We start from the raw sequence: 25,934 nt of genomic DNA, 5'->3' as shown, positions 1-25,934 counted from the left end.
ATATATACTCTGATGTGTTGTTAGGAGGTCATGTGTTCATAAAAAATAACATAAGCATAGTATAATCTGAAGTAGCAAAAGTGATTATATTGTTTTAGCCCACATATATACATATACGTGTTATATTTTTATTTATTCTGTTTCTATGTATTTGTAGCATTAGGTGCTTTGCTGTGCAGCTCTGAATTGCTCTCAGCTGCATCCTGTTTGCTTTGATTGTCCCTGAGCTGTGTCTAGACCTTGATTAGCGTTGGCCTGTTGCAAACTGATTGATTGACTGAGTACAGATTAGAAAGGCTGTGCACGTTGTGGCTCACAGTTCACACCCTGTGTCACAGAGTGTGCAGAGCTCTGTGGTTAAACTTTATCAACACAACGATCAGTCAAAACATGCAGCAAAGGCAATGCTGGAGTGAACAAGTCAAAACCCATGCGTTAACACCATAGAATATCTCTGGAGTGACCCAAAGATGGCGGAGAAATATCTCTCGTCTTTTAATCGTGTTTCCCTTTCACTTAAGTTTAAGATGCAACATGTCTGCAAGAGATTGACCTCCATCTTCATTACACTTGTCTGCAGGAAGATCCTCTGTCCACCTAGGAAGCTCGGCCTCACACCTCAGTTTAGGCCAGCGCTGCCCCTGAGTGGTCAAGTCTTCACATTACAGCTGAAAGGAAAACGCATTCAGAGCTCAGCCAATGTGTGTGTTGGGATGACACCCAACGAATCTCACATCCCACTACTATAAAGATGAAGCCTGTCTTAACACGTTACTATCATGCCATGCCAATGTGCACAGTGAGAGAAGGAAGAAAGAAGGAATTTCTGTATCGCAATGAAGAATCACCTACATCACATAACTCGATATAATTTTTACCATTCGGGGTCTTTATGGTTTCACCTTCCTGCGCATGTGCTGTTATGTGCCAGTAAATAATAAAAGAGGCTTATGAGAAAGTTTTTGACTGGCTGTTACAATTTTACACTAAGAACTGATCCTGGCTCAGGGTCCGCAGCCAAAACTGAGGCTGGTACATTGATGGCTAGAGGTGGAGTGCTTGCCTCAGACCGGTGACAAGGAAGATTGAGTAACCGGAGAGCACCTCAGAGTCACAGAGTGAAACCGAGCTGATCAGGTGTCTGAGGAAAAAAGAAACTAAAGGGCAGGTGGGAAGATGGAGTCCTTGAGCTTTGTGGATTGAGAGGAACAAATCAGCTTCAGTGTGACTTTATATCGTTAACAGTTACAAAAATGTGTTTTTCTTGGACAAGAGTGAATCATTTTGAATTGTCTCGTGTTCTGGTTTTGGCAGATTATGGAACTTTTGAGGTGCGTTAGAGGTGAGAGGAGAAGTTGACAGGTACAAACGGAGAACAGGAGAGAAGAGCGGAAAGAAAAGGAGGTGACAAAAAAGTTACATACATACAAAGAGGAATACAAATACAGAAGAAAAACTAGTCCTCATCAAGCTGATTTTGGATTTTGGATTGGTCCTGCTCCAAACGCTAAGAACCTTCAGCCTGCCTGGGACTGAATGTAAGCTCCTTATGTGTTCATTCCTTACGTTAAAGTGTTACTATGCCATTCTCCAACACAGGTTCACTTTGCAGCACAGTAAACATTAAATAATATGGCCACAGACAAATGTAACGTCCTGCAGATCAAACAACACTGATCAATTTCCAACAGATTTAAAAACTAAAAGAAAAGACTGGGAGACTAAACAAAACCAGAAAGCCCAGAGTCTCCAAAGCATTGTTACATTAAAGGTCAAGTAACGCAGTGTTGTGTGAAGTGTGGCACTTTAATCTGAGTGATGCAGCTGGCTCTGTGCCTCAGGTTACAGGGCTTTGTGTGGCAGTGAGGCAAGAAAACCACAAACACAGACCTCATGTTTTAAACATGTTAGACGGAAATGCAAAATGTGAGTATCCCAACATCAAAGTTGTCACGACCAAAGCTTTCTAAAGAACAAATCTTGTCCTACATGCAGGACTCGGATGTTAGACATTATTGTATTGTAATTACATTTAATTACAGTCCACAACAATTACTGAATTATTACCTTTGTTAGTTCTCTCTGTTGTCTTTGGCTGCACAAGTAAATTATAAAGACAGAAATGTGTCAAAACATGCAGATAAAGTGAAGCAATAAGTATCTGACTAAAACAGAATTTGAAATGTGTCTTTACAACTGTGAAATGAGGAAACAGACTCTGCCCAATAGCTAAAAAAGTACCTCTAAAGATGGATAGACAGTGCAAAAACTAAGTAGTAAAAACAGGAGCTGGGACAGACTCCAGGACCTGGACTCTACTGAGCATGGACAGAGCCAGGCTACCTGTTTCCCCCTTTCTTCATGCAGGCCAATAAACATACTGTATGTTCCAAAATGTCAAACGGTTCCTTTAAATGCTCTAAGGATAAGGTTCAGTTAAGGTCCTAAGACAGGGTCAGTCAGTTTAAGAGGACATTAGGACATAACCTGAGACACAGCTGTCTATCTACATTTCTTTCCTTCAATAATCTGTAGGTGTACTTTAAGGTAGATATGTATCTCTGTTTGCCCAGAAGGGGCAAACCTCTTTAGACCATATGATGATGACACAGCTGAGGCGTTAAATGTTAACTGTGGGTGTACGCCTGCCCCAGAGTACAGGCTGGCCAAAGGTCCACTGTGTGTCTCCAGACTTACTTCTCCTTGGAGCTTCGTAGGACTCTGGAAGACTCGATTCTTGTAGCCAGGTCGGAGGGATCTGCACCGCGGGGTTGACAGGACACACGGGTTCTTATGAAGGTATACGTTTCTGTCCTAGGCTCAGTTTTTTCAAGCAAAGAGCTACAGTCAGGGGTTTTATAGGTGGAACCTCGAAGGTGTGTCACTTGCTTTTATCAGCTTCTAAAACTGCTCTTTATGTGTAATGTTAATTTTCTACTGCTACAGTTTGTGGCATTAACATTAAAGTAACACCTGCTCCTGCTGCAGGTGTTATATTGTTCAGTCTTGTGAAATCAGCTTCTACTTTGTGTCTGACATGATCCAAAACTCAATGTGTGTGTGTGTGTGTGTGTGTGTGTGGCTGCATGTTTCAGGGACACAAAGCTGAAGCTACTATGGAGAATCGCGTCACACAGATTTCAAGAGAGGACCTGGAAGATCTCCGAGAGGCCTTTAATAAAATTGGTGTGTTGCACACTTACACTCACACATTCAACAGTTGTGTCCACCGACTAAAGTGATTCTGACCAAAGTAAGAGATTTACAACAGACCATAAAATATGACTCTTATGCAAGAGATTTTTATTGCTCTGAGTGCTGAGCATGTGTACTGTGTGTGTTGAGTATTTTGACACGATAAGACAGTGTCAGATTTAATGAGTTAATCATTGTAAATGTATAATTACACAGATTTGCTGGTAGTAATGGTTATAATGATAATATAATTACAGGATTACTCTAAGTGTCCACATTAAGGCAACGTTGAACATGCCACAGAACATAATTGAACATGTATGTCTGTCTCCAAAGTGTGTGCTCTCTCAATAATCCGATTGGACACACAATCATATTTCTTTCAAACCATTAGGAAATCAGTGGCAAATTATTAAGACAGACCTTGACTAGACAATGAACATCACGCTTGTCAGTTTCAGATTAATTTGTTAAGCAAACTTACTCACTATATGTGTTTGCATTTGCCTGCTTCTCTATTTGAGTGCAGACATTGATAACAGCGGCTATGTGAGCGACTTTGAACTTCAGGAGCTGTTCAGAGAGGCGAGTTTCTCCCTGCCGGGGTACAAGGTGCGAGAGATTGTAGAGATCTTCGTCGCCGGAGACACAAACAAGGACGAGAAGATCAGCTTTGAGGAATTTGTTGCTGTGAGTTCAGATGCAAATTGTGAGCAAATATATGAATGTGTGCATCCAAGCTCCCAGAGATTAACACGGCCTGTCCATGTTCAGATCTACCAGGAGCTGAAGAGTAAACAGTTCAGTGAGACGTTTAAGAAGACTATCACCAGGAGGGATGGCATCCGATCTTTTGGAGGAACATCAGGAGTCTCCAGCGAGGGAACGCAGCACTCTTACTCTGGTGAGAGAAAGCATGTGTTACGTGTTTGTTTCATTTTTAATACAATACAATCACTGACACTTGTTACTTAACATTATAATAGAGTCTCACATCTAATCTAGTCGAAATGTCTGAAAAATAAATATTTTATATACTATTTATATATAAATTATATATTTTTTATATATACACTTCCAGCTGTTCTCAAAAATTCATGGTGTGTGTGTTTAGATGAGGAGAAAGTGGCATTTGTCAACTGGATCAACAAATCTTTGGCGAAGGATCCGGACTGCCAACACGTGCTGCCCATTAACCCTGACAACGAGAGCCTCTTCACCTCTCTCCGCGATGGCATCTTGTTATGGTATAAGACACACACAGAAACAGTCCCACATTTGATGGATGCACAGTTATTGTATATATTAAGCAGGAATGGTTTGGCTTATATTTTATTGTACTTTTTACTGTGGTTCACTTTCATTCCCTGTGAGTGTTAAACCATATTATGAAGTAGTGCATTCACAAAGGGACGGTTACACTTCTGGATGCAGATCAAGCGAATATCTGACTGACTCACTTGCACTTTTCCTCATTCAGTTTCCGCCCACTCACGCTGCATCTTCTCTTTCAGCAAAATGATCAACCTGTCTCAGCCCGACACCATTGACGAAAGAGTCATCAACACAAAGAAACTTACCACCTTCAAAATGACAGTGAGTTGTGGCTTTTATTTATTTTTGATGTGTATCACGAGCCTTGACATACTCGTAATAAGACATTCGGGAGAATGGAAAATTTGTAACAATTATATAATAAATTTGCAGCTGTCACCAAGTCATGAATGGACACCTCTAAGACAAAACATTGGTTGTCAAATAATGTTGGACTGTGCAAAAACACCTTGTGATATATTAACTTTTTACTGCATACTTGTATGTGTTTTTATTGTGATTCTGAAATTGCTTCCTGTATGAAGAAATGAAAAAAATAAGCACAGTCATACAGAATTGTGGCCTTCATTTGGACATTTATTCATGAAGATACATTTTCTAAAATAAACTTGTAAAGTAGTGCTGCATGTGAGTTCCAATAAGTTATTTATTATTGGGGAGATTTAGCTCACATTCTTTGTTTTTGCTGAGCTGTTACAGCGAAGGAAGCTGCAACAGTGATGGGTTTGTTTTTTTTACTTTTACTGAAAATTAACAAGTTGACGCAGAATCATTTGCACATGCAGGAGAATCTGGTCTTGGCTTTGAATTCTGCCTCAGCGATCGGCTGCACCGTGGTCAACATTGACGCCCATGATTTGATGGCTGGAAAACCTCATCTGGTCTTGGGACTGCTCTGGCAGATCATCAAGGTTGGCCTGTTTGCTGATATAGAAATCAGCAGGAACGAAGGTCAGTGCACACAGACACACGCACTTGCTCGTCTTGCTGTGGTTGTGAGAAAGGTAAATGACATAAAGCACCCCCAAAGTCTTAACCCTTGAGCGGGACCAAAATGCTGAAATGAATTGTAATTGTGTACCAGCTTAAGATTACGACAAAGCAATAATAAAAGTAATGATTGAAAGGACAACACTTGTTTTCACTTTCACCAGACACACTAGGCACGCATACGTTTTAATGCTTCAGTTTTCATGATTATGTTTTGCCCTTTGTTCACTTGCATAACTTGATTGTCAATTGAATGTACTGACAGAAACAGATTTGCCATAGAGGAGACAATTACCAGGCCATTTTGTTCAGAACCAAATACTTCTTCAAACCTTTCACTTTGTCCAGTCAATACACAAACTTTCATCTAAGATATGAAAGCAGTCTTTATTCTAAATTGCAAATTAAATTCAGAACTGTTGCAAATTCAGTTTCTGTTGATCAACTATTAACAGAACAGTCAATAGAACTGAAGTTCCTCGGACTTAATTGCGAACTGATTGCATCCTTGTCTGTCTCCAGGTTTGATCTGCCTTCTGATAGACGGAGAAGAACTTGATCACCTCATGTCTCTCTCCCCCGAGGAGCTGCTGCTTCGCTGGGTTAACTATCATCTACGCAACGCGGGAACAGACACAATCAGAAACTTCAGCGAAGACATTAAGGTTGTCTGCAGAACACACAAATACAGACACACAACACACAAAGACATGACTGTAACCCTTTCTTGTTCTTGGACCCTGCAGGACTCGCGGGCTTACTTCTACCTACTTGACCAAATTGCTTCCCATGAAGAGCGTGAGCATAAAATGATTGTCAAAATTGACATGAGTGGCCTGAATGTGAGTCACTTTATTTATTTATTTTTTTCAGATTACTCACTCACTGAAAATTGTCAAATGTGAAAAGGGATGTGAATTACCTAAATATAATAGGACGAGGATGTAAACTGTCATTATATTATAGTTTGTTTGTTTGTTTCAGCTTTAAACTGTTATCTGCCTTTTTTGCATGTTTGTCTGTTTTGCTGCAGACACAGTAACCTTGCTTCTGGATTCGTTCCACTTGTTCCCATGTTTCTGTTTTATGTTTCCATAAAGGAACACAATTTGGACCAAAGAGCTGAGCTGATGCTGCGGCAGGCAGCCCGGCTGGACTGTAGGCAGTTTGTTTCTCCTCATGACGTCACATCAGGAAACAGCAAACTCAACCTGGCCTTTGTGGCCAACTTGTTCAATATGCACGCTGGACTGCAGAAGGCTCAGATCAACGGCAACGACATAGATACTGCCCACATAGAGGGTGAGATATAAACACAACCCTCACTGGATAAAGGATTTAGTCCTATGGTGTTATGCCGCACAATGTCAAGGTATTTAAGCCAAGTGACAGCTTACAGCATCCATACAGCTACAGAATGTTTACTGTTTTAGCCAATTAGGTGTCAGCAATGATACAATTAAAGCTAATAGAGAACGTGATGGTGTGTACCGTGTCCACTTTCTATATATGTATGTATATATATATGTATTTTCAGGTGAGTCCAGAGAAGAGAAAACATTTCGCAACTGGATCAACTCTCTGGGTGTCAATCCATACGTCAACCACCTGTACTGGTAAATCATAAGTTGCATGTCAGCGTCATTGACCTTATCAGTAATGGGTCGACCTTCTAAACATGTTTTATATGTTTTTATTAGGTTTATTTTTGTGTGCTGTTGGTAAAAACTGAGAAGGAAGTGGTGTGTCCTAATTTCTCCCTGCACCATAACATTTGAGAACGGTAATCAGTGGTATCATCAAAGTAGTATCACAGATGGACCTATAGAAAGCTATAAAAGTACTGCAGTCGTGACTCTTTTTGGCCTTAAACATAATCACGTGTAAACATCTGCAATATGCTGGAATAGCTCCAAAAATATCTCAACAAGAACTCAATTCTTTCTGTAGAAATCTGAAAATAATGTCTTAAAACATTAGTTCTTTAAATTCAAAAATTCAACATTCAACATACAACATCCTTAAAATCCAGCTGCCTTCGAAGAACATACCTGGAGTACATGTGATCTGGCACTTTAGTGCTCCTGAGACATGTGTTACACATGTGGATTTTTGTAGTTGATTTTCTTTATTTGTTTGCATTTTGCAGTGATCTGTGTGATGGGTTGGTGATCCTGCAACTTTACGAGAAGGTTAATGTGCCGGTGAATTGGAAGAGAGTCAATAACCCACCTTATCCTAACCTGGGGGCCAACATGAAGAAGGTAAAACGTCCTACAAAGATGCAAAATAAACAATAATGACCAAATAATTTGGTTTGGAAAATAAAATGTATGTGTAATTTATTATTTTTTTTACAAATCTCAGCTGGAGAACTGTAACTATGCCGTGGAGCTGGGCAGGGATGTTGCACATTTCTCTCTAGTTGGTATTGGAGGAGAAAACCTAAATGAGGGGAGTCCAGTGCACACCCTGTCATTGGTCTGGCAGCTGATGAGAAGGTACATGCACCATTCTGAGCTTAGTGACATGATGTAGTATTTTGTTCGGTGAAGACAGACGTTAACAATCTTTTAGTGGTTTGAACACAACTGCTCCTTATTTAGTTTATGTTCTCGTGCTTTTTATGCATCAGATACACAGTGCTGGTTTTGTCTGATCTTGGTGATGGAGAGAAAGTTGGAGATCAAATCATTCTCAACTGGGTCAACACCACTTTGAGCCAGAAACGCAAGGACACACAGATCAGTAGTTTCAAGGTGTGTGTTTGTGTGTAAGTGTTGTACTTTTGTAAACAGATAGCTGCATGTGAATGTAAACCCACGTCCCTGTTCTCTGCAGGATAAATTGATCAGCACCAGTCTACCAGTGATTGACCTGATAGACGCCATTGCACCCGGTACGGTCAAGTGGGACATGGTGAACCGAGGAGACAGAGGAGTGTTGAAGGATGCAGATAAACTCGACAATGCCAAGTAAAACTGGTTTTATTCCCCTTCCCACATCTTTTCATTTGTCACCTGATCGTTCGTCTCCTAACGTCTCTATCTTCCTGTGTCCCTCCCAGGTATGCAGTGTCATTGGCTCGTAAGATCGGAGCTCGAGTCTACGCGCTGCCCGACGATTTGGTGGAGGTGAAACCCAAGATGGTGCTGACGCTGTTCGCCTGCCTCATGGGCCACGGTTTGAAAAAGGTCAACCGCTGAGAAAAACATGAACAAACCACCTAGGAAACAACCTCCAATAAACATTTTGTTTCTATGTCGTTTTCATGTTTTTTCATGTTTTTTTCACATAATTGTACTTTTTTTGACCTATTTGACCTTTAAACCTGACAGTAGAGAGAGCTGTCACCTGAATTCAGGAAAAACGATAAAACTTCTAAAAATTAATAATTATTTCTCGTCAGCATAATGACTGAATTTGTTTGTCCGCTGCGATGTTATAGACCATGCTTCTTATCATTCTTTGCTATATGGTATTTAATAGGATATTACACCTGTTTGCTTCTTCTGCAATGTGAGAAAGAAAGAAGTGGAATCACGTATACACATTTTCTTTCTGCAACACTTCAAGTCTGTAAATGTTGTGCATTCAATATTGCTATTTAATAATTAAAAGGAATCTGTTGAACAACCATAGCAACATTGTTGTGTTACTTAAACCATGTCAATCTGTTAGTCCACATGTGTACACTCAATTAAATATTTCAGACCACATGTCATTGATGTAATCAATAAAAGTAAAACTCTTGTTTTAAAGCAGAAAACACTAAATATCATATCAAAAAATGCAAAAAGCAAAGAAGCTCTGCACTGTTTTACAACACTTAGTGTCTCTGTAAATGAACCTATTATATTTTTGAAGTATCCTATTAATACTGACATACTTAACAGCGTACACTGACTTGAAAATGCCACAGTGTGCAGCAACATGGTAGCAAATTGATTACTGCACATGTCACATAACCACAACATCCCTAGTTAAGGTCTGGCTGGGTACCTATGTTGTCATATCCTCTCTTTCTCTCCCCATGCTTCCTGTCAGTGTGGTCCTTGATAACTATCAAATAAAGATCTTTAACAAGAAAATACCACAATATGCACAATTAATAGGTTTGTGCAAGTTGTCATATCATATAGTTGTCAAGTGTAAGTATGCACCGAGGAAAGTGTTGTTGGTTGACAAATAATATTTATAATATCTAAAATATGCAATTTATATTTAAGAAATAAGACAAAAGCATGAAATTAACTACATTTTCTGTTGGGGTAAGTAATTACCAAAGACTTCGCCAGGGGGCGCATTTGCCTTTCGAGTTTATTTGTAGCTGCGTGACCCTCGGTGGCTACCGTATAAAAACAACAACGTCATTTTGGAGCGAAAGTTTTCGAAACACAGGATGGACGTGTTGTGGTGTACATGGTCAAAACTATCAATATAACTACTCAAAAAATGTTTTGAAGACGTTGTTTAAATAGCGACACACCAAGCTGCTGTAAAAATGGAAGGGCTGGAGATGTCCGCGATGATACCGGCTCTTCAGGAGTTAGCAAAGTGAGTAGCTAACCGGCTAAAGTTGGCTAAAGGCAACTGGTAACAGCTAAAACGCGTTTAGGTTGAGCTTTGGCTATTTAAGCAATTCGTTTTTGAAGTCTAGTTGTTGGAAAACTTCAATTATGTAACACAGTGTTGGTATTTTGCAGTGCCAATGCGGCTGAATATGACCAGGCTGTGGAGAAACCTCGACAGATCCTCTGTCAGTTCATTGACAGGATACTCACGGATGTGGATGTCGGTAAGTCAGGTCAAGAGGTAGTGATCCTGCATCTTCCTGTCACGCAGCTTATTGGGGGGGATCTTGACTCTCAGGTTTTGTCTTCTTCTAGTTGCTCTAGGGCTCAATAAGAAGTCCAGTTCAGAGCCAGCCTGTGTGATGCTCCTGGACTTTGTGCAACACATAGTGAAATCCTCATCTCTGATGTTTGCTAACCCATCCTGTCAGCCTGCTGAGTACCCAGAAACCACGCAGAGTTGTACTGGTGGGACATGTTTCTCTAAATGTCGCCTTGTTAAATTAAAGACTTTATGCTTTTCTTCCTTCTCCTTTGACGTCTCCTTGTTTCTTCTTTGATTCAGACTTCAGTAAGTGGGTGGCAGTGCGTTTACTTCGTGTTGCAGCAGCTCCAGACTGTGATGTCATCCACGGACGAGTCTCTGCTGTGTTGTGCTCTTTACTTCACACTCTCAGGGTCAGGGCACCGTTCATCTTCAGCCGCCTCACTCAGGAGCTCATATTTCTAGCCCAGGATCTCAGCAACATCCTGTACGCCCACATTGCCACACTGACAGGACTGGGACACACTTTGGTCATTTACACTCAGAGTCAGTGGCCTGTTACACTCAAGTGCTTTAGTGTCTCTCCTAATTGTGCCTTGTACCTCACCCCTTCTCCCCTTGTTCTCTCCTCACCTGCTGCCTTGGAGTCACTGACTGCTGTGACACTTGGCGTAATAACTAATGCCCTAAGAGGAGTGGTCTCCCGTCATGATCTGAGTATTGCCTGGGAGACGGCTTGTTCCATCATGGCCAATGGCAACACTAGGCTGAAGAAGATCTCCATGGTGATGCTGCGACAGCTGGTGGAGCTGGGAGGGTTTACTGAGATGAAAGGCCACGAGTTCTTCACAGCCTACATACAGTTGTTAGAAACACATTCTTATTCTGCAAACACACACTTAGATGAGAATCAGCCTTATGACGGAGAGCTGCTACACTTGACTCATTGTGTTTTTCGCTCGTCTGGTGCCTCTCGTGCACACTTTGAGTCTATCTATCTCTCACGGTTGTTTGAGTGCGTTTGTACTCTGGGAGGAGCAGCCACCAAGTTGGGGACAGAGGTCACCGAATCACTCTGTTTTCTGTTCAACTTCTTGGTATCTGTTGCCCCAGTTTATGAGAGTGCAGCATCGTTAAGGAGGCGTCGAGTCACAGAGGTCTGCAGGATGCTCACATGCACCATTGGAACAGAAAAGCAAGCAGAAGTAAGTTATTTTTGTTTTGTTTTTTTCACATTTATTTTTGTTATTGTACAGTATTTGTCTAATTTTCTTTTAAATCTTGCAGTTTTTATGTGACATTGTGTTTTTTTGTGTATGTGTGCTTTGCAGTGTGCAAAGGGTTTTCTCCAAGCTGCACTGAAAGCTGAAACTGCTGTGGTGGTGCAGGAGTCAGGAGATGAAGAGACTGCAGCCAAGAAATTCTGCAAATCTGCCTTCGATTCAGGCAACAAGACAACAAGAAATACACGGTACAGTTGAAGTCAATGCAGTGAATTTGGTTATATGTTGTATGTGTTAATTTATTATTTAGTTATAATTTAATTTATTTAATTTTTCTCAAATGTCACACTGTGTGGTGGAAATTACAAGTACAACCTTGATAATTAAGAGATTATGTGTCTTTATGTCCTAAGTGAGCTGGACATGCGTGTTCAGAGTGAGGTTTGGGCTGTGGCGAACAGTCGCCTGGAGGAACTGCTGACCTTTCTGAACTCAGACTCTGCTGAACCCGAGACCACACAGACTCTCTCTGCTTTGGAGGGTCTGGCCCTCATTCTCCACATGGCAGCTCTCTACTCCTCTCCCACCAGGTATTACGCAGCCATGCACACATATTGTCTCTCTGCCTTTTTCTTTTTTGGATTTTGTCACACTTTCTTTCTGTTTCTTTGTTAACAGTCCTTCTGCTCCCCTCTGGGTGCCCACTGAGACTCTTGGCAGGGCTCTGAAGAGCTGTCAGTTAGTGTTAGAAGGAAACTCTCAAGCAGTCACAAACCAGAACTACTTCCAGTCTGCTGCCCAGACCACTGTCAGAGTCCTTGACTCTATTTTGTACCTGACAAGTAAGGATATACACACACATTTATAATATAATTTAAAGTATAAACCAACCCAAAAGTATAGTAGAAAAGACTGATGATAATTTATGTTTTACCACCTGTATCTGTTGGAATATAGTGAGCAGTCAGAGTGAGGACGGGCTCCATCGGCGGATATGCTCTCTGCTGTCTCTTCCCTGGGTGTGTGACAACAAATCAACCCCAGCCTATAAGAGTTCAGGATTCCCCTCCTGGCTTTCTGCTTTGGCTCAGAGACTCAGCTTCTGTTACAGTGAGTTTTACTGCTGCAACACAACACAGTTCTCAATTTTGGCTCAAAACAATTGCCTAAAGAATCCTCATTTTAAAAGTATCATCAGGTAGTTATATATTTGTGAAGCCTTTGAAGTGACTTAAGTGTCTTTGCAGCACCTGAGATCCAGGCGGACTGTGTGTCACTGCTGGCCCTCCTGCATCGTTGTGTTTGTGAGACGTGGCGTGTGTGTGTGTTTTCCAAGGCACTGCAGAGTCCAGATGAAGTGGTGAGAGCTGCAGCAGTAAGGGCCTTCCCTCTTCTTCTTCACCAACTGGGAAACACACACCACAACCTCATCAGCACTACTCTACTGTATGTTAACTCCCACATCCCCACAGTCCCAAACACAAACATTTCTGCCTCACTTTGATGTTATTGCTCACACTATGTAGTAGTAGTAGTAGTAGTAGTAGTAGTAGTAGTAGTAGTAGTAGTAGTAGTAGTAGTAGTAGTAGTAGTAGTAGTAGTAGTTTTACTGTATAAAAGTAAATTATTCCATTGTACACTCCATTTTGCATATTTACAGTTCTAAGCTCGAGGACAGTTCAGAGCAGGTGAAGAAAGAGCTTGCCAGGATCGTCGGACAGCTGAGTTGTATCCAGTCAGAGGTATCCCACCTCAGTGTCACCCACACAAAGTCGACCTGTCTCAGAGTCACAGAGTCCAAAATCCTGTGCCTCCGCCTCATCCTTGAAACAGAACATGCTGGGAACACTTTCCCATCCATCAGGGCATCTTTTGTCAGGCCCTTTCTGCCATTGCTCAGGCAACAGGCTTCAAGTGGTGTTAAACAAGGTATTTAAGGTTTTGTTTTTGTCTACATATTATAGTACTATATGGCTTAGGCCATTTTTCCTGGGCTTCATGCACGACAATTCAGTGACCATAATTTATTTCTAAACGCAAAAAATTTCCTTTTTTTGTAACAAACAAAATAAATGACTTAATTTATTTATTTAACCCTCCCAGCTTTCCTAGAAGCTTTGCCACACCTCTGCAAGCATGTGAATCTGGTTGGTGGAGACAGCGACTCCCGGGCAGTTCTGTGTGCTCTGATCAGTCTAATGGAGGATTCAGATCCAGCTGTCAGAACACGTTTCAGCCAGTCAGTACGCTTCCTGCTAACAGAGACCACCAGAAATGCTGAGCAGGGCTGTCTGAGTGAGGTGAGTAATTTCAGTGGTAAGACTCAAGCCTGTGCTTTATGTTCAGTTTCGAATAGCTAAAAGCTTTAATCATTGTAAATATATAAAGAGTCCAACATGTGAGCAGTTGTGTTGTTGTTTTTGTTCTTTGGTAGGTTTGACCTCTTCAGCTTTATGACTTGTATACATTCATGTTTCTTCTTGCTTTTCCAGCTCCTCGTGGCACGTCTTAAGGAGGCATTTAACAATGCTAAACTCAACAGAGATGACAACCTGCGCAATACTCTCATCCTCACAACTGGAGAGATTGGCAGGTACAGGAGAGATCGTCCTGTATATATTAACATCAACGACTCTTATTATGTATTATGTAATATACTGTATAACAAGAGTATTTTGGTCCATTTTTTATAACCTTTCACCCCTGTCTCTTTCTCTATCAGAGCATCTCAGGGTAATTTGGTGTCCTTTTCTCTGCTGAGGCTGCTTCACTGTCTGTTGTCAAAGTCGTCTCCAGTATCTGTAGCTGCCTACACTCAGATCAGAGCTCTGGCTACAGCCAAAGGCCTTAAACTCCAGACCCTCTTCAGTCAGTACAAGAACCCCATTTGTCAGGTAATAAATTAACTTGCAGTCAAAGCACAGTTTGTTGTTGGTAAGATTTTACATCCCTTTAGTCTGTACTGTTATGAAAAATAATTCAGCATGCATTTCCATGGCAGTGACTTTAGAAAGATTTTTGATAGCCTCTTTCTACTTTTCTTCATGCAGTTCCTGGTGGAGTCCTTACACTCCCGTCATGCATCAGCCCTGCGGAGTACACCAGATCAGGGCAGCGAGTCAGCCAATCAGAGAGAGCTGGCCTTGGACATCCTGGCTCAGATTGCGCATGCTTTTGATTTCCCAGATCTCCATCGCTTTCTCACTGTATGTACATTGACACATGCAACTACTTTCATAGATACAACAATTCAGAAACTAAACATTTATGTATTTATGCTTACTCGTATATGTAGAGGACCCTCCAAGTGTTGTTGCCTTATCTGGCAGCAAAGGCAAGTTCTACAGGCTCCACCCTCATTCGCACACTCGCTATTGAGCTGAAGGCAAACAGAAGAGAGATCCTCATCAACAACTTCAAATATATCTTCAGCCATTTGGTCTGCTCTTGTACCAAGGAGGAGCTAGAGAGAGCTTTCCACTACCTACAGGTATGAATGTAATTGCCGTACATATTTAAATATATACGATGGTAATTACAGTTGTAGGGGTTAGTAATTAATTTGCAGCATCAGCACCTTCAGCATATAGAGGGCATCTCTAAGCCCTGCTTCATCACAACTCAAAATAAACATCAGATGAATAGAAACATAAAAATACAGATACATAGACTCATCCAAATTAAATGTCATCTTTAAAAGACACTGTCAAATAAATTAGGATGAAGATGTACTGGAGTCCCCCCATGGTGCAATAGTAGTCTTTGACAGAAATAAATACTATGGGTAGTTAGCCGGACAAAAGGTTAAGTGTATTAATCAGGTAATACTTTTATAGTGCGAGTTCCAGCTGGGTGCTCGGCTTTCTCTGACTTCTTCTCTGGCATGTTTTTCCAGAGCGAGACAGAGATAGAACTGGGTTCTCTGCTAAGACAAGACTTCCAAGGTCTTCACAACGAGCTGTTGCTTCGCCTGGGAGAGCACTACCAGCAGGTGAATATACACATAAACACAATACATACACGTTACACACCTTACAAATTGCTTTGTGTCTCTTTCAGCAAATGTCCTTGTGCATAGATCCCAATAATTATTTACTTTTGGGGTTATTATTAATCAGTTATTGTTCAAATTGTCGGTTTTCCCTGTTTATGTAGGTATTTAATGGCCTGGCAATTTTGGCCTCTTTTGCATCTAATGATGATCCGTACCAGGGTCCCCGAGACATCACCACCCCAGAACGAATGGTAAATGTTAAATACAGCGTTACAGCTTTACCATGTGCTTTGACAACAGTTAAGTTTGTTAGTTTTATTAAATGAACAATATATGAGATTAGTTACTTAGATGTAGATATTTGTTCTCATTTGGTCATTGTGTGGCAGGCAGACTATCTTCAGCCGAAGCTGCTGGGAATTCTCGCCTTCTTCAACATGCAACTGCTCAGCTCCAGTGCAGGAGAGAAGGACCGCAAGAAATTGGTTAGTATTAGTTGATATGATTTTGGCAAATGTTGCTTCTTCTCTACAGTTCTGTTTTATTTGCGTGGAGTGAAAAGAAAATGTCTTGCTGTTCAGGCGTTGACAAGTGTGATGGCCCTAATGCGACTGATGGGCTCCAAACATATCAGCTCTGTCAGAGTGAAGATGATGACAACACTGCGCACTGGTCTTCGATACAGAGAGGACTTTCCTCTGCTCTGCTGCCAGTCAGTACACACGCAAACTTACATTTTAAGTTCTCAAGGAATCATGCAGTATGATTGACAATGGTGTATTCCTGATGTAATTGATTTATAAATTTTTTTTAACAATTTTTTTTTATTTTTTATAACTTGGCTTATTGATGCTTTCATTTTGTGTAATTAGCTCTCTCAACTCTTGCTTCTGCAATAATTCCTATTCTCTGTTCGGTCAGGACATGGGACTGCTTTGTGAGGAGTGTGGAGCCGGCACACCTGGGCCCTCTGCTGAGCCATGTGATTGTTGCGCTCCTCCCCTTGATCCCTTTGCAGCCTAAAGAAACCGCAGCTATTATCCGGTTTCTGATTCTGGACAACATGTAAGACACAAATAGGCAAAGTAAAATGGTACATTTTATTAGGTGAATGCTAAAGTAATACCTGGCCACTTAGTTATTTTATTAGTTTGCAAAGACACTTTGTGAATCATTTACTGTTGTTTTGTGGATGCCTTGCCTTGCATTAGTGATCTAATGCCATCTATCCATCACAGGGAAGAAGTCAATGACTACCTTCATGAGATTTACTTTCTACCAGATCACCCTGAACTGAAAGACATCCACACTGTTCTGCAGAACAACAAGAAGGTCAGTGTGGACACGAGAATGATCATGATGATGAAATAACTCGAGTTGTAAATGGTGACGAGAGTTATTGGTTTATAAAAGGACACCAAAGATAAAAGCACTCAAACACTCAACAACAATATGGATTTTCTTTCTTTACCAGCTCACAGCCAGTAGCAGTGACCTGGGCGCAGCACTGCAGCTCTCTATGAGGGCTGTTCAGCACGAGAATGTTGATGTCAGGATTCATGCACTGACCAGCCTCAGGGACATGATGCACAGCAAACAGGTATTCACACACAGTTACATGAGGTTTTGGCAAAGCTCATTTCAGTAAAGTGCTGGTTCTATACTGCATCACTTGTTTTGCTTGTATCCCTGCACTTGTCTTTGGCGTGTGCCTGCAAATGTCAAATGAACTATAAGATTCTGTAATTAACCGTAAATGTTGTTTGTGTGTGCTTTGGGCTGCAGGAGTGGCTGCTGCGGCAGGTTTGTGCAAGTGAGTCTGTGGAGCCCGTCATCTCCAACTTGGTGTCAGTGCTGTTAAAGGGCTGCCAGGACTCATCTCCTGAAGCCAGGCTCCTCTGTGGGGAGTGTCTGGGGGAGCTGGGAGCTGTGGATCCTGGACGTCTGGACCTGTCACGTACACACACCCACGGTGACCGCAACACCTTTGTGGTAAGCAAGGGTAGAACACTGTAGAACAAAGGCTGATGATCATTTCTCTAACAAATCAAATGTAATAGTTTTTTTCTATGTGACAGAGTGGAGTTGATGATCCTAACTTTGCCTATGACCTGCTGACTGAACTGACCAGAACATTTCTGGCTTATGCCGATGATGTGAGAGCACAGGACTCAGCCGCTTATGCTATTCAGGTACACACACGCACCGTAACACACTGACACTCACTTTGCAACTTGCACAGCTTTACTTTATGCATGTGCATTTCTGTCTCTCTCATGTCTGTATTACATGTTTGCTGGGGGGCTTTTATGTTCCCTATAGGAGTTACTGTCCATCTTTGAGTGTCGTGAGGGTCGATCTGACTCACCAGGTCGTCGTTTGTGGAGGAGATTCCCAGAGCAAATTCAAGAAATACTGGAACCACATCTCAACAGCAGGTATTCATTTAGGCACATATGGACACATAATCTACAATCTGTTCTTTAAGAGTCTTTTATTAAGTACTAGAGTAAGAGTATTTTTTTTAGTTAGTCCCTTAAGTAAAAGTATTTTTTCTTAATCCTTTCTTTCTTATCTTCTCTTCTGTCCACCTTGACTTCTACGTCTCCTGTATTTGCTTCCATCTCTCTCTCTTCCTCTCCACATTATCTTTCTTCAGGTATAAGAGCAGTCAGAAGGAGGTCAACTGGTCTAAACTGAAAAAGCCAGTGTACCTAAGCAACAGAGGCAGCAGGTTCTCTGATTGGTCAGCCACCTGGGCTGGATACCTCATTAGCAAGGTCGGCTTAGCACTCTTTAATTTAGCAGAGCCAAATATTCATCTCTACAACAACAGTAATTTCCCTTTGACGTCTGTTTTAGGAGCTGGTTTTGTGTGTTTCAGGTGAGACATGAGCTGGCAAGCAAAGTGTTCACTTGCTGTAGTTTCATCATCAAACACGACTACAAAGTCACAATCTACCTGCTGCCTCATATTCTGCTTTACATGCTTCTGGGCTGCACACCTCAAGAGCAACAGGAGGTGAGGACATAGATGTACGCTCACATATGCACAAGAAGAAGTGAAGTAGCTGCAATAATGACGCGCTTTGTTCCAGGTAACAGAGGAGATGCTAGCCGTTCTAACAGAGGGTGATGGACGAGGGGAGGGCGGTGTCCAGGAGACGGCCTCGAGCCTGTCACAGCTCAGCACCCAAACTGTGTTCAGCATGTTTTCTCACCTCACGCAGTGGAGCCGCCACATTCTATACTCCAAACCCAAACAGAACGGTTAGAAACACAATTACCCAGTCTACTGAACTGTAGACTGTTTAACATCAATGGCAAAACACATCACTCAGAACATTTATTTATTGAAATGATTGATTACATTTTGCTAAAACATGTAGATTTCTATTTATAAAATAAATGGCAACATAATCTGCGTCCCCCATTGTTTACTAACCCACATATCTGAACTGTGTTATTGCAGACAGTGGGGATTACCAGCGCGTGGTAGCCTTCCTAAAGGGTATCCCACAGGATGTTCTGGCCAAGGCCTCTCTACGATCCAAAGCGTACACTCGAGCACTCATGCACTTCGAAGCTCACATCTTAGAAAATAAAGAGAACATCCAGGACCATCTTACCTTTTTGCAGGTCAGACAAGAAGTTTTAGTTAATAATACATGGCGTCATTGTATCAAGGTTTTGCATTCTGAAAAAAAGTTATTTTGTTTTCAGTGATGGAGTTAAGTACTTACCTCAGAGATAAATGTGGTGGTCTAAAACTTGACAGAGTTGTTGTAGAGGGGAAGTTGCACCTTTCAGCTTTATTATTGGTTGTTCCAGACACTGTACGCTGCGATGCATGAGCCTGATGGAGTTACGGGGGTTAATGCCCTGAGGAGGGAGGAGCCGTCGCTAAGGGAACAGATACTGGAGCATGAGAGCATTGGCCTGCTTCGAGATGCCACTGCCTGCTACGACCGAGCCATACAGCTGGAATCAGACCAGGTAATCACACACACACACACAAATATATATATATACGTCCTCACTTACATCCGTGAAACTACAGTATTACGGTTTTTCTTGCAGCCCTTTACTTACATCGAAATACTGCAAAGAGAGAATTAGCTACATGTTGTTGCTTTGCCACTTTTTTCTTTATTCTTTTATATAAAGATGAATTATGATTTTGTACTCTCAGCTGCTGTTTGTTAAACTGATGTATCCTGATCTTTTTTCATTATCCCTGTGTATAGATCGGGCACTATCATGGGGTGATGACCTCCATGCTCGGTCTGGGACAGCTGTCAACGGTCATTACCCAGGTCAATGGTGTGTTGGCCAACAAGTAAGAGACACACACACACACACAAATAGACACAATTATTCCTCACTAATTATACTGATTAAGGGAAGATGATCAACAAGGACATGTAAAATACAATTCTGGACATTTATTGTGTTAAGGTGTTAAACTGAGCTTTGTGTACACACTTAGGCACCAGTGGAAGTCGGAGCTTAACACGTACAGGGTGGAGGCAGCCTGGAAGCTTGGAAAATGGGACCTGTTGGATGACTACTTGGGTTCAGGTAAATTAAACACCAATTTGAAAATGTGACTTGTAGTTGTAGTTATATCAGTGTTTATCATTCTTTTTAACATTTTCATCACAAAACGACACAATACCAGCATTGTTCTAGCCCAGTAATTGCATATTGTGTCTCCAGATTGTCAGTCCAGTACCTGGGGTGTACGGCTTGGCCAGTTGCTCCTGTCAGCTAAGAAGCAGGATACTGAGACTTTCTATGAGAAGCTGAAGCTTGTGAGAAAGGAACAGGTCATCCCTCTGTCTGCAGCCAGTTATGAGTGTGGAACCTACCAAAGAGGATATGAGTATATTGTCAGGTCTGTGTTCATCAGTCTGTTTTTTGGCTTCCATATCATTTTTTATTTTGGTTGTTTTTTGTAGTCGATTATTCTAAAAATCGTATCTTTGTAGACTCCACATGCTCAGCGAGTTGGAGCACACTTTTACTGAGCTGCAGAAACAGCAGGAAAACTCTGCCCCCACCCTCAGCCAGCTGCCTCTTCATTGGTCAGATCGACTCGAGATGACCCAGAATTCCTTTAGGGCCAAGGAGCCGATCCTGGCCCTGCGTCGTGCCCTGCTCAGCCTGGGATCACAGTAAGGATGAAGAAACTACATCTTCAGGCACACAGACACACATTTTCATAAATCTTAGTTATGTCAGGCCTTGTGTTTGCTCCTCAGGCCTGTATGCCAAGAGCTTGTCGGGGAGTGCTGGTTGCAGAGCGCCCGGGTTGCCAGGAAGGCAGGACACCACCAGACTGCCTTTAATGCTCTTCTGAATGCAGAGAACACAAATCTGGCAGAGCTGGTCACAGAGAAGGCCAAGTGGCTTTGGTCCAAGGCATCGAAACTATAATATGCATTGAAACTGTATTCCACCAATTAATAGTAGTAACACCCATACAGTGCATACTAAAGCCTTCTGTAATGGTCTGTTATCAGGGCGATGTACACCAGGCCTTGATTGTCCTGCAGAAGGGCGTTGCCCAGTGTTTTCCTGATGATCAACCACTTACAGACCCTCGCAGCTTACGGACAAAAGGCAAAGCCATGCTGATGGTGGGCCGCTTCATGGAGGAGACGGCTAACTTTGAGTCCAATGCCATTATGAAAACATACAAGGTAGTGATTGTCCAGAAATGAACCACTGTACTGGAAATTAAAAGCACTGATTAAATACAATTTGTGAGCACAGTAAGAGATACAGTCCTATTTCAAATCATGTGTCTCGTGTTTTTCAGGATGTAACAAACCTTCTGCCTGAGTGGGAGGATGGAAACTTCTACCTGGCTAAATACTACGACAAAGTGATGCCAATGGTGACAGACAACAAGTTGGAGAAACAGGGAAACCTGATACGTTATATTGTTACATACTTTGGAAAGTAAGAACAAAGCTGTGCTTTACTGATAAAACCCTTCAATCTATGATCAAACCAAACAAATACTCTTAGATACCTTTTTTTTATGCAGCACTTATTGGCTTCTACATCAGACACGTATTTTTTTTGTCTCTTGCAGAGCTTTGCAGTTTGGAAACCAGTACATCTACCAGGCAATGCCTCGCATGTTGTCTCTCTGGCTGGATTTTGGAGCCAAAGTGTGTGAATGTGAAAAAAGTAGGTGGCCAGTTTTGTGTAAAATAAAAATAATGTTATGCCTATAAAAAATAATATTCTACCTACAAATCCCTTCATTGCAGCTGGGCGAGCTGACAGACAGATGCGACAGGAGCTGGGCAAAATCAACACAGCAATGAGTGAGCATTGTTCCAACCTGGCACCGTACCAGTTCCTAACTGCCTTCTCCCAGCTCATCTCCAGGGTGTGTCACTCCAGTGATGATGTCTTCACCGTCCTCATGACCATTGTGGCCAAAGTCTTCCTGGCATACCCCCAGCAGGCTATGTGGCTAATGACTGCTGTCTGCAAGGTAGGCGTGTGCATTTGTGTGTGGGTTTCTGTTTCTCTGAAAATTTGATTTTGTAAACATATAATACCTCACATCATCTCCTGACTGTATGTTTATCTTTTTCCAGTCCTCATACCCCATGCGTATGAACCGCTGTAATCAGATCCTTAAAAAAGCGATAAGTCTTAAACAGTCTCTGGACAAATTCATTGGAGATGCGAACAGGCTCACTGATAAGCTGCTAGAGCTCTGCAACAAGCCGGTATGCGTGCACACACATACACACACACACACACACACACACACACATTCATTCATTTTGTCACATTATAACCACAAGCGTAAATGTATTTTATTGGGATTTTATGAAAGACTAGACTAACACAAAATGGCATATAATTCTGCAGTGGAAGAAAAACGATAAATGGTGTGCAAACATTTTTTACAAATGAATATCTGAGAATGGTGGCGTACATTTGTATTCAGCCTCCATGAGTCAGTAGTATTTATTTATATCCTAACCCTGCTTTAAACCTTTACACAACTTTTATCACTGACCTGTAAGGGTCGTGCCTTCAGACTTCATGATGCTGTTTGTTCACTGATGTTCTCTAACAAAGGGGCATGAACCCTTTTGTAAGCCACTGTATATAAAATATTATGTATTAAATTGCATAAAAATATGCATAAAATTAAAATAAATAAATCTTTCAAATATATAACCCTATAAAAACTGTCAATATGAATCGCACTAAATGATTGTAATGTTATGTGTTCCAGAACACTAAGCTTTTCTGTATTATGTTATCAACACATTCAACACATTTCAAGACATGATTTCATTAGAGAGAATTGTGTATATATATAAAAGTGTATAGAAACATTGTTGGTGCTTCTGAATGTGTCCTCCAGGTGGATGGTACTAGCACCACCCTCAGTATGAGTGTTCACTTCAAGCAGCTGAAACGTCTGGTGGAGGAGCCAACTTTCAGCCAGGTCCTGATCCCTCTACAGTCAGTGCTCATCCCTACGCTGCCCTCTACAGGCGGGGCAAACAAGCAGCACGACGCCTTCCCAGGACACTGGGCATACCTGGATGGCTTTGAAGACACTGTAAGAGACGGGGAGTTTGCTGTGGTTATAAAAGGTTTTAGTTGGAACTTGCCTGATGGCAAAATATGTTGGTTATATAGCTACATGAAAATCTGGTGTTATGATCACAGAAAACCTCTTGAGATTATATATGCCGCATAACCCTAGATTGTGTGTCTGTAGGTGGAGATCTTAGCGTCCTTACAGAAGCCTAAGAAGATAAGTCTGAGGGGTTCTGATGGTCACAGCTACACTATGATGTGTAAACCTAAAGATGACCTGAGAAAAGACTGCAGACTCATGGAGTTCAACTGCCTGATCAACAAGGTGTGTTACTTAGTCTACATAGACAATATTCTAAGTTATACTGCATTGTATATTGGTGCATGTCTGTATGAACAGGATGTAAAATAGGTTTCACTATGTACATGTGTAGTTTAAGTTCATGTAGACATATTTCTTTCTATATTTAATATGTGTGTGTTTGTGTAGTGCCTACGTAAAGATGCTGAGTCAAGGCGGAGGGAGCTACATATCCGAACCTACGCTGTGATTCCCCTAAATGAGGAGTGTGGCATCATTGAATGGGTCAACAACACCGCTGGGCTTCGACACATTCTCACCAAACTATATAAGGAGAGAGGTATTCTCACACAGAAAGCCTATAAATAGAGTAAGACATAAACGTTCCGGTTGGAAAGTGATTTAATTTGGTCGTATTTGTTTTTGTGTTTTAGGTATTTACCTGTCAGGTAAAGAGCTGAGGAAGCTTATCCTACCAAAGACAGCTCCGTTTGAAGAGAAGCTAAGAATTCACAAGGAGGTGCTGTGCGCTCGACATCTCCCAGTCTTCCATGAGTGGTTCCTCCGGACTTTCCCAGACCCTACATCATGGTACAACTCCCTTGCAATTACATTTACATGCGCATCTATTTTAAGCAATAAGATTAATTAGATTTTATTGTGGGAGTAGCTTCAGTTCTGGATTTAAAAATAAAGGAGCTTTTATATGGTTATGAATTTGCAAGTCTTGAGTTTAAGTTTAAAGTTTAGCATCAGGTTAAATTAAAAGTGATATGGCTTATTGTTTTAATAAAGGTACAGCAGTCGTTCTGCTTACTGTCGCTCCACTGCTGTGATGTCCATGGTGGGCTATATCCTGGGTTTGGGAGATCGCCATGGAGAAAACATCCTCTTTGACTCTTTCACAGGAGAATGTGTACATGTTGACTTCAACTGCCTCTTTAACAAGGTTTGTCTCTCTCCCATATTATCCTTAAATATGTAATATTTCAATAACTTATTCTATTATTATTGTTATTGATAGAAACAACCAGAGAAAATAAAGTTTTATAGTTAGTTTATTTATATCTTAGTATTTCTTTGTCTTTTGTGAAACAATTTCATGCTGCTTCTCTCCCTCTTCACCAGGGGGAGACATTTGACGTGCCTGAGGTTGTTCCCTTCCGTCTGACCCAAAACATGGTCCATGCAATGGGACCCATGGGCACCGAAGGCCTCTTCAGACAGGCCTGTGAGGTCACCCTGAGACTAATGAGAGACCAGAGAGAACCACTCATGAGGTACACACATATACAGTGGGGTACATAAATAAAAACTATCACAAACTTTTTAAATTTTTAAAACAATGTCTCTAAAACGTCTGTTTTTAATAACCCCTCAAAGTGTGCTTAAGACCTTTCTTCATGATCCACTGGTGGAATGGAGCAAACCAACCAAAGGACTTTCCAAAGCTCAGGCAAATGAGACTGGAGAGACAGTTAATGAAAAGGTCTGTGCATCTTTGAAAGTACCTTCTGGAAGTATGTTTACATGGATTTAGAGCAGTGCACAGGTCCTTGATTAAGGTCTTCGGTATTAATTCTACTGTATTGTCCCACTTCTTCTCTGCCAGGCTAAAACCCACGTGTGTGACATCGAGCAGCGTCTCCAGGGAGTGATAAAGAGCAGGAATAAAGTGCTCGGACTTCCTCTGTCTATAGAGGGACACGTACACTACCTCATACAGGAAGCCACAGATGACAAACTGCTTTGTCAGATGTATTTGGGCTGGGGTCCATACTTGTAAAACACAAACCTAAATTTAAAATATGAGACAAATAGCTGTTACTAAAAACACAAAAACATTCCCCATGTTCAAATCACTTTATAAAGCCATTTCTGTCCTGATTTGTTGTAATTGTTTAGAGTTTCCTGTTTTCTGGAAACAATGCTGTACATACTCCTATAATAAAGGACTGCGTATAAAATGTGTCTGTAATAGGTGTTTGCGCTTTCTAATCTCTTAACCCTCCTTGGATTTGCTGTAGACTGTAGGCTGGCTGTTTTAATCCCCCCTCTCTCTCTGTTTCTCTCCTCTTGTACACACCAAATGGTGCAGTCACAAAAACACAATTTAAACAGAAGTCTCTGTTGTGTAAGGGTTTAATTGAAGGAGGAGGCACTTTTTTTTTTATCATTGTCTCCTTGTTCGACGTAATTTTTGGTTGCTGTTCTAATTTGCTTCTGGATTGAATTTTTTTAGTCTCAACTCGAGAGTAGTTTTGGAAACAAACACTGACAAGTTCATATCTGTGGGTGACCCTGTTTTTACATTCTGTAGAATGGGAAAACAACTAACTTGGTAAATAATGCTGTTTACCATTATTGGAATTATTACTACAGAAACCATTATTTGTGTTTAGCATGTTGAATAATTGTTATTCCTCCACATTATCCGTGGAGTGGCACAGATCAGAGTGGATTTATCTAA

At 41.3% G+C, this 25,934-nt stretch overlaps 2 protein-coding genes across 3 annotated transcripts; both read left to right on the top strand.

The window, feature by feature from the left end:
- Positions 1–1,188: 1,188 nt before the first annotated feature.
- pls1 (plastin 1 (I isoform)) lies at positions 1,189–9,148 on the top strand. Of its 2 annotated transcripts, none has more exons than XM_026338886.1 (16): positions 1,189–1,538; positions 3,096–3,186; positions 3,725–3,885; positions 3,970–4,099; positions 4,310–4,442; positions 4,710–4,791; positions 5,316–5,481; positions 6,043–6,185; positions 6,267–6,362; positions 6,621–6,822; positions 7,058–7,136; positions 7,670–7,784; positions 7,888–8,021; positions 8,156–8,279; positions 8,362–8,495; positions 8,588–9,148. In XM_026338886.1, exons 2-16 carry the CDS (start codon positions 3,117–3,119, stop codon positions 8,724–8,726), a joined length of 1,908 nt encoding a protein of 635 aa, XP_026194671.1. In that variant the 5' UTR covers positions 1,189–1,538; positions 3,096–3,116; the 3' UTR covers positions 8,727–9,148. The 2 variants fall into 2 exon arrangements, with proteins under 2 accessions (XP_026194671.1, XP_026194670.1); XM_026338885.1 differs by lacking the exon at positions 1,189–1,538 and adding an exon at positions 2,674–2,799.
- An 876-nt stretch (positions 9,149–10,024) lies between these two features.
- atr (ATR serine/threonine kinase) lies at positions 10,025–25,411 on the top strand. The gene is made up of 48 exons (XM_026339607.1): positions 10,025–10,077; positions 10,227–10,318; positions 10,410–10,562; positions 10,660–11,564; positions 11,691–11,830; positions 11,996–12,172; positions 12,261–12,424; positions 12,540–12,692; positions 12,830–13,028; positions 13,243–13,511; positions 13,686–13,882; positions 14,075–14,175; positions 14,305–14,476; positions 14,633–14,788; positions 14,878–15,072; positions 15,478–15,573; positions 15,738–15,827; positions 15,966–16,061; positions 16,158–16,288; positions 16,498–16,641; positions 16,815–16,908; positions 17,051–17,176; positions 17,362–17,568; positions 17,655–17,768; positions 17,899–18,014; positions 18,236–18,356; positions 18,461–18,598; positions 18,675–18,846; positions 19,049–19,215; positions 19,408–19,572; positions 19,824–19,915; positions 20,066–20,157; positions 20,296–20,473; positions 20,568–20,753; positions 20,841–21,000; positions 21,102–21,281; positions 21,401–21,543; positions 21,680–21,777; positions 21,861–22,090; positions 22,197–22,331; positions 22,982–23,182; positions 23,345–23,488; positions 23,654–23,804; positions 23,899–24,055; positions 24,260–24,413; positions 24,593–24,744; positions 24,848–24,953; positions 25,077–25,411. The coding sequence occupies exons 1-48, from the start codon at positions 10,025–10,027 to the stop codon at positions 25,248–25,250; spliced, it is 7,836 nt and encodes a 2,611-aa protein (XP_026195392.1). The 3' UTR covers positions 25,251–25,411.
- The last annotated feature ends 523 nt before the right edge of the window (positions 25,412–25,934 follow it).

Source organism: Anabas testudineus, chromosome 22 (assembly GCF_900324465.2).
Source record: "Anabas testudineus chromosome 22, fAnaTes1.2, whole genome shotgun sequence".
NCBI classification, from domain to species: domain Eukaryota; kingdom Metazoa; phylum Chordata; class Actinopteri; order Anabantiformes; family Anabantidae; genus Anabas; species Anabas testudineus.
This window is presented reverse-complemented; position numbering and strand designations above follow the sequence as displayed.

Coding starts and splice junctions, on each gene's coding strand:
- pls1 (XM_026338885.1), top strand. Junction 4,100..4,309: donor AACGCAGCACTCTTACTCTG/GTGAGAGAAAGC, acceptor GTGTGTGTTTAG/ATGAGGAGAAAGTGGCATTT. Junction 5,482..6,042: donor AGAAATCAGCAGGAACGAAG/GTCAGTGCACAC, acceptor GTCTGTCTCCAG/GTTTGATCTGCCTTCTGATA.
- atr (XM_026339607.1), top strand. CDS start 10,025: ATGGAAGGGCTGGAGATGTCCGCGATGATACCGGCTCTTCAGGAGTTA. Junction 20,754..20,840: donor CTGCTCAGCCTGGGATCACA/GTAAGGATGAAG, acceptor TTTGCTCCTCAG/GCCTGTATGCCAAGAGCTTG. Junction 21,544..21,679: donor ATTGTTACATACTTTGGAAA/GTAAGAACAAAG, acceptor TGTCTCTTGCAG/AGCTTTGCAGTTTGGAAACC.